Genomic DNA, 12,176 nt, shown 5'->3' with positions numbered 1-12,176 from the left:
AATACACAGAGGCTTCAGTCATCCTCGACTCCATCAATGAGCTTATCACCTGGCTACTCAATCCCTGTCCCTGGAGACAAACAGCAGTTTCTCATGTATTCTTCCAAGGATATTTAATGCATACATAAGCAAATATATGTATGTGAGTTTATGTGTGTGTACACACCATCTATTTGGATTCTTCCCCACCCCATTTTGAACGACACGGTTTTTCTTCATTTTAACAATATTTCTCAGAGGCAATTCCACATCGACACATAAACATTTTACGATTCTTTTTTGTACTACATAGTATTCCATTGTATAGATTTGCCATCACTTTTTTAGTTAGGCTCTTATTGATAGGCATTAGATTGCTGCCAATTATTTTTGGTTATTAAAAAATTGGTATGAACAGCCTTGAGTAACATCATTTCATAATTGGAGATAATTATACCCACAGAATAAATTCTTAGATGTCAAGCATGCTCTCTCCACTATTCCATGCTGCCTCAGGATTCTAAGAAATAACTCAGACTCACAATGATTCATATTTTAAATTACTTTATTTAAAAATTTTACCGAAGTACCCAAATTATGCTTTTTACTTTAACAAAAAATTAGAAATCATTTTTCAGAATATGCTCAAAAACCAAAATAGTCGGAGACATGGTTTTACGCCAGAGAAAAATGACTTCAAAACCAGTGGCACAAGTATTGTGCTGGTTCTCACTTTCCTTTCAGAAGGTATCTGCTCCTGAGGACTCCGTGTCCCCCTGGACGTTGCTAACGCTCAGAGACTGAGAGCAGTCCTCCGGCTTCACCGAGGGCAGCGTCACAGACATCTTGGCAGGTGACGTCTGTGAAGTGAAAAGTGGGACTGTTTTACCACCTATAAAAAAGGGAGAAACTCGTTCAGCTAAATAAGCATGTCCTGAGCATTTATGTGTTTTAAACTTTCTTAAATAATACAGGGGGATCAAAACAAGGATTGCATATGAGGTCATTTCTTTTCTCAAAGAGCTCAGAACTTGTCTGAAATGAACCACACCTTCCTTCTTTCCGCTCCCACCCCTAGACAATTATAGACAACATTTTAAAAGTATGTTATAATCTCAACTTTTATGCCCTCCCCCGCAACATTCATATGGTGAAATTTTAATGCCTGACGTGACTACACTATAGTCATAGTATTAGGAGGTGGGGGCTTGGGAGGTACTTAGGTCATGAGGGTGCAGCCCTCACAAATGGGATTTATAAAAGAGAGCCTGTTAGCCCCTTCCACCATGAGAAGGCAATCACTATGAACCAGGAAGAGGTGACTTGATTTTGGACCCCTGGCCTCCAGAACTGTGAGAAACAAAATTTCTGTTGTTTATAAGCCACCTGGTTGGTAGTGTTTTGTTATGGCAGCCAGAGTGGACTAAGACGGTACCCAAATGCCAAAAGTTGTGGTACACATGACAGATGCCAGGCAAGACCAAGTAGGGTGAGAGCCTAGACCTACTCTCTTACTGACTGAGTAACCTTGGCAAAATGTTTCAGCACTCAGAATTTCAGTTCTCCTATGTTAATAGTACCGACCTTGCAGCGTGTAATGAGGATAGAATAGTCTCAGTAAAGAGCTTGACAACAGAGCTCGGCCCTTAGTGAGTGCTCAAAAACTAAGAGTTACCAGCACCACTGGATGGTTCTATTTAATATAGTACTATCACTACTATTACCATCAAGTAAACCGCGAAGCCCAATTCAAAAACACACTGGAACAGCCCTAAAATAAGGGTTTGCTATTAAAGTTACAAAAAGAACGTGATTTTTTTTTTAAAGCCATGACGTGAACCATCTGAAAACCATCTGAAGTCAAAGGTTTCCAAGGCACTTCACTCTTTTTCCTACTCCTAAAAAATGGACACTCAACTCATGTCATTAATGCTCATTTCTGAGTGTCTAAGAGTGCTGTGCTATTAGCTAACAGAACTGACAGAAGGAAAGCAACGTCAAAAGAAGAAATAATAAAGTGATCATTCAAATATCATTGACATTTGACTTTGGAAAGCATTTTTCCCTGTAAAACAGACTTTTCTTCATTATCTCTACATTTAGCCAAATACAGAAGAAAGCTTCCACTCCATGGATTGAGACTAGCGGGAGGCAATATAGAAGCTAGCTGGTGGCAGAGGAGACCCAGTCGGGGATGAAGAATTCATTAGTATGTTAAAAAAAAAAAACAATCCAGATTTGACTGTAAATGTCGTCTATCTGCCTATATCCTAATTCGCTTCTTTACGTTTAAAGCACACTGCCTAAGAATATGAAGAATGCCAACTTGGTATTATTTAAGACTACAAAGATCCTTGTTTCAAATTTTATGGCCTTACCATATATACCTAAGAATAATAAGTGTCTTAAAAACAAATTATCTTTAACAATCTTAGAGAAATCTGTGAGCCAAGAGTCGTAGTCATTTTTCTAAAGCTCCTTTATATTTTTCACATAGTTTTCACAGTAGTAAAGTGGATTCTCTGTTACATTTTTATAGGGACCACAGTAAAAGTAGAGTTCTGGAGATTTCAATGATGACTCAATCACAGCTGTCCAAGAAAATTGGAATACTTGTAAAAGCCAAATTCCTTTCATTTTAGGAAGTCTTATAAAGGCTTTCAATATTATGCCATTCCTTTTTGTTACTTGTGTCAAATTCATTTTTTTTTTTAATAAAAGAGGGTAAGGTAATAAGACTTGACATCATTATAGCAACATCATAAACTGTAATACCATAGTATAATCTTTTAAGAAGAAAACAATTTTGATGTCAACTTAAATAGAATAAATTTTTACATAAGAAAAGACTTTTTGAAATTTAGCTTTGTCGGGATATGATAAAAACTAAAATTAAGACACAATAAGAACCGCTTTTGAAAAAGATCAAAAGGGGCACCTGGGTGGCTCAATCGGTTGATCGTCTGACTCTTGGTTTTGGCTCAGGTCATGATCCCAAGGTTATGGGATTGAGCCCAGTGTCGGCCTCCACATTCAGTGTGCACAAAACCAAGAGAAGTATCTAAAATCAGAGCTTATTTCCTCAATAAAGTAAAAACTAACATAGAGCATAACTAAAGCCAAAAGCAAAATTAATTTTCAGCCCAATGTTCAATGTTATCTTCTCCCAATTAGTCAGAAAAAATCCATTTCTTTAGTTACTTGCATACCTGTCAAAAACCACACTGATACCAGATATTCTTCTTTTCTCTGTTATCTGATGTCACAAAACTGCTTTATATGTACCTTTATTTTCTATTATGTGCAGTAAATTACTGATTAAATTGCTCAATGATGTAACAAGAGCTATAACTATTTTTTTTTCAGATCTTGAAGAAATTTACAAGTCTCAGAGAACATATTAAATTTGCAGCCACTACAAAGTTATGCTATTTTTCGTAGTTAATGCCTCATATTTACACAGCAATTCAAAATTTTACAAAGATCTTGTTCCCATCATCTTCTCTCATCCTGACAGCAATTCTGAGAGACACACAAGGCGACTGACGCCCAGAGTCATTAAAGTGGGTTTTTTCAAACCATACTCTCACTAGCTAAACATCTCTACTAGACTATTGTATGTATGGAGCTGAGATGGTGCTGAGAGATTCACAGATGAAAAAGAAACAGTCCTCATCCTCAAGAAGCTCACAACCTAGGAGTGGCGACAGACATGTATAGTGATACTTAGTTTAAATGAAGTCGAAGTAGCAGTTGAAGTAGGATTTAAAAGAAAAAGGAAAAGAGAACAAAATTAAGTCCATGTAAAGTCAGCATGTTAAAGGAACTCTGTTCTGCTGTCCAAGTATTGATGGGATTGGAGGAATGGTGAGAGAGAAAGGCGGTAAAGGAAGGTCAGGGTCAAGTTCTGTAAATGATGATGAGTCACAAAAGATTCTGAACAGAGAAGTAAGATGACCAGATGCAGTTTAGAAAAGAGAATTCCAACAGCTGCGTGGAAAATGAGGGAGGAGAGAGATCTATGGAAATGGTCCATGTAAAAACTGATACTTGCCAGTGGAAAGAGGTATTTTGGAGAGAGACTCAGAACTAATAAAGAATTGAGTATGGCTCTGCAATTACAGGGTTAGTTGACTAAGGCAGGCAGTAAGAAGAACACAAACAAGCTTGAGGCTACGGTGGTATACAGAGGTGTGGAGATACTGGGATTAGTTATATACCTGATGAGTGTGGATGCCTATAAGATGTGTGAATGCACTTTTCCAGCAGGCAACTGGAATCAAAGGTGCCAAAGACTGTAAGGCAGTTTTAGAGACAGAATTAGCAGTCACCTATATAGAAAAAATAACTAGAGTAATGAGAACAGTAATCACCTAGGAGAGAAAATAGAGAAGGGAAATGAAGACAAAACTATAAGGAAGGACAAAGAAAGGTGAAAGAAGAGAAAATAAAGAAAAACAAAAGGGAATGTCAGAGAGATAAGTAGAAAGAGACCCAAGAATGAACAGTCACACAAAGTAACAGATGGTTTTCAAAAAAAAAAAAAAGTCTACTATAATTCATCTAATTAATTCATAACTGGCAGCGTTGAGGTAACTCATTGCTTTTTGTCCTGTATCAAGTATCTTCATTGCCCAAAATATATAACTTTTAAAGGTGGTTAAAATAAATCCCATTGATGTAATATGCAATGGGAGGGGCAGGCAAGGAGAGGAGCAGTGATGACATTTCAAGCTTTCAAGTCCCTTTATGATAGGTCAAGTCTGGGGCCCAAATGAGATCTACTGTCCAGTCACTTGGGAACTGTCCCATCCAAATTGTCAGTGTGAGGCTTCTGGAATAGGGCAGAGCTGGGCTTATCCATCTATCCAGTCAACAAATATCGACTGAGCACTGACTATGTGCCAGGCACCATTCCAGATTCTAGAGATTTCAGCAGTGAAGAAAACAAAAGCTCCAATCTCACTGCCACCACCTTCCAGCTGAGTGTAGGGCAAATGACAAACAAGTAAGGAAATAAACATAGAACATGTCAGGAGGTGGTAAGTGCTATAAAGAAAAATAGGTGATGGCTAAGAGGGGTAGTGAGTGATAACAGACTCTGGGAAAGTTATGTAACTTCTGCAAACCCTAGTTTCCTCATCTTTTAAAGATAAGAGTACCTTCTTCAGGAGTGGGGGGTTTATGAGGATTAAATGAGATAATGCACACGCAGTGTTCTGTACAGTGCTGGCACATAGAAAGCACTCAAAATGGATTAGCTCTTACTTTTACATAACTGAAAACAACTATCCTAAGAGGCAGTGGCCCTCAGGATGGACTGAAAAAGGCAATCTGCTTTAGAGGGGATTACAAATGTTTCAGTGAAATGCACTAAGAAAAAAACCCCATAGCTCCAGAAGACCTCCAAATAGTTATGCTATTTCAACTCTAGTAATTGTGTGTTAGTCAATGAGTTGAGTCAATAAAATGCACCATTTTATCTAAAGTGTTTGTAAATGTGCATTTTGGAAAGACTTTTTGAAGTGTTCATTTACACAGGTTAAACAGTCATTTTGAACTTTAAAAGAGAACTTTTAGACGGGGAGCATTTTTAAAAATCGCTTTGATGACTGTTACCAGGCAAAAGCAGTAACCTTCATATCCAGTTATGGTCCTCACAGAATTTAATTTTTTTAAAAGAAAAAAGACATCATATCTTAATAAATCATCATTAAATCAAACATAAATTTTCTACCTATATTAAATGTAGTTTGATGCTTTTAAAGTTTGACTTTAAAAATTTCCACAGTCATGTCGTTACTCTATGATGTAATTGTTTCAACAGCTGTTTTCAGAGTTTTTTTTTAAAGAGACTACTCCTTGATTCCATGTACGTCATTTAACTTGGCATACATTTAAGCTGGGATACCATTGAGTCAGATGGTGTATTTGAAGCTTCCTAAGACATATTTTAATATATCTTTTAGATGTTTGAAATTCAATTATTTTTGCTTTAATAATATTTAAAATTCATAAAGAAATTTTGTTTGATATTGGATTTCTAAGACTAAGGAACAGAAAAGTTAAAACTAATTTATTCTAAGTAATACAAGTAACAATACAGGATTTTTAAAAGTTATTTATTTATTTTGAGAGAGAGAGTGTGTGTGTGAGCACAAGTGGGGGAAGAACAGAGAGAGAGAGAGAGAGAGAGAATCCCAAATAGGCTCTGCACTGTTAGCGCAGATCCAGATGCAGAGTTCGAACTCATGAACCGTTGAGATCGTGACCTGAGCTGAAATCAAGAGTCAGACGCTCAACTGACTGAGCCACCCAGGCACCCCAATAATACAGAATTTATAATGCCCACTTAAGATTTTGCCTATGAAGTTGTGTTTTATGTGCAAAAGAAATTTTTGCCTATATGTTGTATGTTATATTTCTAAAAAATATGCCTAATGCTGTAAAAGCTTTTTGGGTTTAGATAATGCATTTCATCACCAGGTTTCAGATTCTGACTCTAATCCTCAAACATTTGGTAATCCATTATTCTATCTGTGTCACTTGCATACTGAGAGGAATCCAAACAAAGCATTCTCTCCTAACACATGAAACAAGCAGAGAAAGAAGGAAAAGTTTCTTTAACAGCTTTATAGAAGAAGAGTATAGATCTCAAACTCTTCATTCAGATTAAGTAACACACAAGGCACAAGTGATATATACGAATCTGTGGCATTCTTCTGTGATATGATGAATAGATAGCTGAATGACTTTAAATTGTTTGGATTTGGGTTTTTCTACATGAAAACAAAGATTGGTTTCTTATAAACTACAAATTTAAAAGTAAAATTAAAAAGGAAACAAATGTAATCGTCTTTAATCCATGTACATAAAGGATCTTAAGCATGGATGAATGACCAGGATCTGTGAATGCCCTGAAAAATTATGAAGTTATTTTCACACAAGTACAGTCTGGGAGGGAAACAGATGGTCATAGCTTTCAGTGCCCCGCAAATATTTAAGAACCACCGACTTAAAGGATATTCCAGCCCCATGTGCAAGTGAATCACATTCTTTGAGCTGTTTTTCCAGCACTAGTGGTGAAATACAGGAATTCCTGTCCTGTTAATTGTGGATGCCTTATTCTCTCTGAAGATAATTTGGTAATTTGCACTTACCAAACTGCACTGTAATTATTTATGAGTCTGTCACTTGCTCTGAGTAATATACCCCTTAAGAGCATGGACTGGGACTTCTAGTCTTTGCTGTCTGACTAGGACAGTAGGTACACAGTAAGTATCTGTGGCCTTATCATCTCAATCGTTATTTGCTTGTGGGTCTGTTCCTGTTGAACATGTGCTTCAGCAGGACAGTGACTTTGTCTTATTTACCTCTGCATTCTACAAAGCTTTAGCATAATGGTAAGCACACAGCGGGCCTTGCAATGATTGCTGAACCAAACTGATCGGCTTCCACCTCAGCAGTCTGTGGTTTCTCCTTAACAGCTTGCTTACATTCGCAGCGACCAGATCCTGTCTTTAAAATCAGCCCTGAGTTCCAGCAATGCAGTTGCTTCCCAGCTGTCTGTGAAAATGTTACAGTATTTCAGCTGTATTTTATTGAGCTCTTGAAGCATTTTTCCTGTCCATCCTGGGCTCATCTACTCTCCCTTTAATTCCTTGTTTAAGCAGCTGCTAAACTATCCTGCTGTATTCAATTCTCCTCACATACTTACCCAGGCTCTACAGATTTTGCAGCACCACAGCTTCGGTGCTTGAGAACAAATACTACGAGTCTATATGAAGAAGGTGCCTGGTCATTTGATGTGAAGTACAGTATGTGATATTTTATTTACCTGTGCTTTCCAGAATTAGTCCCTGTTCAACACTTCTTGTCTTACTTTCATGTTTAAAAGGGTGATTTAAAATGCTGCCCTCGTCTCCTTCCAAAATCTGTTCTAGACATAGAAATCCTATTGCATGTTTTACACTTACTATTGCTTCTGTTTTTAAAATGAATTGACAAATGCTTATTTTGAAATGTATAATTTAGGATACAGATAAAGCAGTTCCTATAGGAAGAATAAATGTATTGGCACCTGTAAAAACAACTCCAATTCTTTTTCCTCTAAAAAGCAATAGTTAATGTGAAAGGTTTGTTTCTTCTTATGCCAGGTTCCAGCTGCTTCACTTTGTTTAAAACTGACTTCAAAGTTTAAACACTGTCCTGTCCCAACAAATAACCTCCCCCAGATGGAATTATCTTGAGTACTATCCTTAGTGCTCTGAATACCACACCTGCAGCCTTTTAATTCAACATTTTATAAACTTTCCAAAGGGAAATGAAACATTTTTTTCTGTCCCTTAACTTATGCTTTTTGCAGGGTTGAGTTTAGCACAGGGAGTTCTATTACCGGGGGTGAGTTTACAGATATTTGAGAAGAATCTAAAAAGGTGTAATTAGTATCTCAACTGTGCTGATTATTATGAAAGAAAGCATAAGAAAATGGAAAATCTGAAGAGCTCCAAGTTCAACAACTTTTAATGTAAAAATCTTACCTGTAAATACAGATGCGAGGTACAGATTGGGCTCAATTTGTGTCCGATCCATATCACCTGATGAAGCTACATTGAAATTTTTTTCATAAGAAAATCCATTAGGCCTAGAAATAACTATGATTCCTTCCTCTTCACTAAAAAGAACACAAACTACATGCACTCCCACAGTTACTCTCATAAAACCAGGTAAATAGAAGCCTGATCTAATGGCCTTAATATAAAAAAGGAAGTTAAACAGCTGAATTTTAATCATTATCAATCAAAAAAACCCCACTTTACCTAATGGATTATTATCTTTATGCATCAAAAACGAGGGAAAGGGGGAAACAAAGAATCACTAGAGAATTTGCAATTTGTATTAACTAAGAGAAACTCATGGACCATTTCTTCCAAGGTTAAAAGTTTTTGCAGATTCTCTTACTTAGGGATTTAATGGTTACAAAAAGAAGTTTAGAATCTCCCTTCACCTGGGCCAGTCTGGGGCATCCTGCCCAACACAATCTATGTGACGCAGCCAGTAATGTTGTCAGAGAACAGAGACGAGCAGTACACTGGTACACCAAAGCCGAATTTTAATATCAAAATGAAGTAGGCTGGGGAAAAACTATGGCTAAGGAATTATGAAGTCAACTTAAATAACTGAAGAAAGAAACCTGTAGCACATGTGGTTCTCTAGCCCACAAGGCACCCTGGGCACCAAGGGCTTGTGCCCGTGTTAATGGCATGCTGTGAACCTGTGCTCTGCAACACAGTCAATCAATAACTATCGATATTCGTTATTTCAAACAGATCTTTAGGGCAGAATGATTTGGAAAAAATTGAAAGATGGTATAATCAGTATTTTCTGGTTTTCTCTAAAAATCAGCATCTCTCAAGTTTCCTTTACTTCACAAAAATTTCAGTGGATTTGGAAAAAGATATTTAAATGAACATTATTTTAAGCAATGCATCATTGATTAAAGCAAGCAATAGATTCTCACTGGTGACAAACATTCATGTTAGCTATTGTAATCATCCTGTTGGAAATCTAAAAATTAAGTATGTCAAAAAATTAAATGTAATACAGATGAATGAAGAAAAAAAGCTTACAAAGAATGGTTTTAGAAGAAAATATAGGTTTTTTTTAATATTTTTTTTTAACGTTTATTTATTTTTGAGACAGAGAGAGACAGAGCATGAACGGGGGAGGGGCAGAGAGAGAGGGAAACACAGAATCGGAAGCAGGCTCCAGGCTCTGAGCCATCAGCCCAGAGCCCGACGCGGGGCTCGAACTTGCAGACCGCGAGATCGTGACCTGAGCTGAAGTCAGACGCTTAACCGACTGAGCCACCCAGGCGCCCCAAAGAAGAAAATATAGTTTTATGAAGGTAAGATTGTGGGCAAATACAAGTTATCTGTTATATTGACAATCTGCAAATAGACCAAAATTAAACATCCAACTCTGATGTTGTTTTAAAATAATCTTTACATGTATTAAAGGTGTTTATTATGATGTTACTATATAAACACTGTCTATTTTCACTTCCTACTCTGCCTCTAAGTTTCTGAGAAAGAGGGAGAGGTTACTGCTTGGCCCCTTTACAGCTACCTTTCTGATTCTACACAGCACCTATAGTACAAAGGTGGCCACAATGGTACCAATCAGTCCCACCTCAGAGGCCCCTTCTGTTGAAGAACCACTTTTTTTTTTTTTTTTTGTAGCAAGTAAAATTAAGTGGCAGCCTGCTCTGAAGTGATTGCTTCAAGGCCCAGAATTTAAACTTCTCTATTGTGTTATAGTAAGAAATAAGCAACGTCATCCCCTTTTATACCAAACAGAGCTGGGTAGAAACTAAGAAAAGAAAAAGGAAATCTACCGTAGGTCTAGCTAGGATTCCATTAACATTTTTTTTTTATGTGTCCATCATTATTATAGGAGATGTTGTAAAAACCACAAGGAAGAGTAAGACAGTCTTAATCCTCTTTAACCATAAAGACAAAACTACAGAGTTGACAGTAGTGAGCAAATCTTCCAATTAATGCTCCTGTTCTACCTCAAGTATAAGGGATTTTAAAGACTAACAATTAATTGAGCTCTCTGCCTGTTAACATCATACCACTTCTAGCTGTTAATGTTTCCATTCTGTAACTCGAATTCTTCTTCTATTCTTGGTAACTTCTCTTTGCCTCTTCTTGTTCTAGTGCCTTCTTTTTTTATTCTCTTTAAGAAAGTGCTATATATTGTACCTGGCTGGCTTTGGAGAAAGGAGCTGTGAAACCTCTTCTAAACAGCGATTTTCAACAGGATTGGGGTAGAGAGAAGGGAAAATCTGAATCGCTTTTGGGGCTTTTTCTAACAAGGCCTCCCTTCCATTCTGATAGGTCCACCCTCCAAAGGAGGTGTTCTCCCTCAATGGGACTTGCCGCTGCAATGAAACACCTCGGAATTCTTAACAACCTAAATGTGAATTTTATACACTGCATAGTCTTTGCAATAAAAAGGAGCATGTTTTCTAATATTCAGATTCTTTGCTTAACAAAAACATTTTCCTGAAACTTACAAAAACAACAGCTTATTTCTGCTTTATTAAAACAATGAATTTTAACTCAAAAAAGAATAACTATTTCATTACTCCAAACCAAAGCATACTTAAGTCATTTCTTTATATCCAACAAAGCAGCATTAGTAAAAACATCCAAATGGAAATAATATGCTAAATCTGTTATTATTTTTAAGATGTGCCTTCAGTAAGTCATTTCAAAGGCTGAAGTGATTTACTGCAATGCTGGGATTTTCATAAAAGAAAAGAAAAAATAAACGGTTTCCCTCCATTATTCTTCCTTATTTTCCCTAAGATGCCTAATTCAGTCCTTTATGTATAGTTGTTCAAGAAATAGCCAGCCAACCAATGTTTCTGAAACCTTTATATCACATGGATATACTACTCTGTGATCTTTTAGAAGTCATTTTCTGGGAAAAAAAAAAACAAAAAACGCCCATTTTATTCTATTCAGTCTACACTGTAGTATGAAAGATAAAAAAAAAAAAGTTGCAAGTAATTGACAAGCAGACATGATATTCGAGAGTCAGCTGTAAGCCAGTAGGTAAGAGCACAAACCTGGAAGCTAAACTGCCTGAATGCAAATCACCGTACCAATGGGGGCTAGCTGTGACCCCTGGGAGAAACCACCACTTGGTGGGATATTACCATTTTGTGCTTCAATTTCTTCTTCTATCTCATGGGTTTCTTATGATCATTAACACAGATTATATATGTAAATAACAGAGCAGTGCCGACATTTATTACTCAACAAATGGTACTTTTATTATTTTGTGGCTTGTGATTATTTCGAAATAGTTTGGGACAGGGAGATTTTTGTTAAAGAAAAAGCAACTTTGCTGCTCATATATTACAGCAGTAGAGCTGCAAGGGATCCCCGAGATCATCTTATCCTTGCTAAGACGGTAATCAAGATTCAGAAAGATTAACTGACAAATCAAGGTGACATATTAGTAAGAGGGACTGAGCCCAAAGCAAAACAGTTCTTTCATCACCTCCCAACTTTTTCATACTCTTCTACTAGGCTATGTCTTCAGATATTGAGACCTGTCAGAACAATCAGAAATTCTCTCTTCTACTTTTAAGAAAATTACCAAGGAAGGAAACATAGTATAAT

The 12,176-nt window shown here is 36.8% G+C and overlaps 1 protein-coding gene across 7 annotated transcripts in view; it reads right to left on the bottom strand.

The window, feature by feature from the left end:
* Nucleotides 1–526: 526 nt before the first annotated feature.
* KIAA0586 (KIAA0586 ortholog) overlaps nucleotides 527–12,176 on the bottom strand; it is a 113,652-nt gene continuing 102,002 nt past the window's right edge. For 5 of the 7 annotated variants that reach the window (XM_078448198.2, XM_078448199.2, XM_078448206.2 and 2 more), the window contains 2 exons: nucleotides 8,520–8,585; nucleotides 527–871 (listed from right to left, as the gene is read on the bottom strand). In XM_078448198.2, the coding sequence (XP_078304324.2) occupies nucleotides 720–871; nucleotides 8,520–8,585 (218 nt within the window). In that variant the 3' untranslated portion in view covers nucleotides 527–719. The remainder of the gene's footprint in view (nucleotides 872–8,519; nucleotides 8,586–12,176) is intronic. The other 2 variants (XM_078448200.2, XM_078448203.2) reach the window with 1 other exon arrangement.

The sequence above is a fragment of the Panthera onca genome, chromosome B3 (genome assembly GCF_046562875.1).
Source record: "Panthera onca isolate mPanOnc1 chromosome B3, mPanOnc1 haplotype 2, whole genome shotgun sequence".
In the NCBI taxonomy this organism is placed as follows: Eukaryota; Metazoa; Chordata; class Mammalia; order Carnivora; family Felidae; genus Panthera; species Panthera onca.
This window is presented reverse-complemented; position numbering and strand designations above follow the sequence as displayed.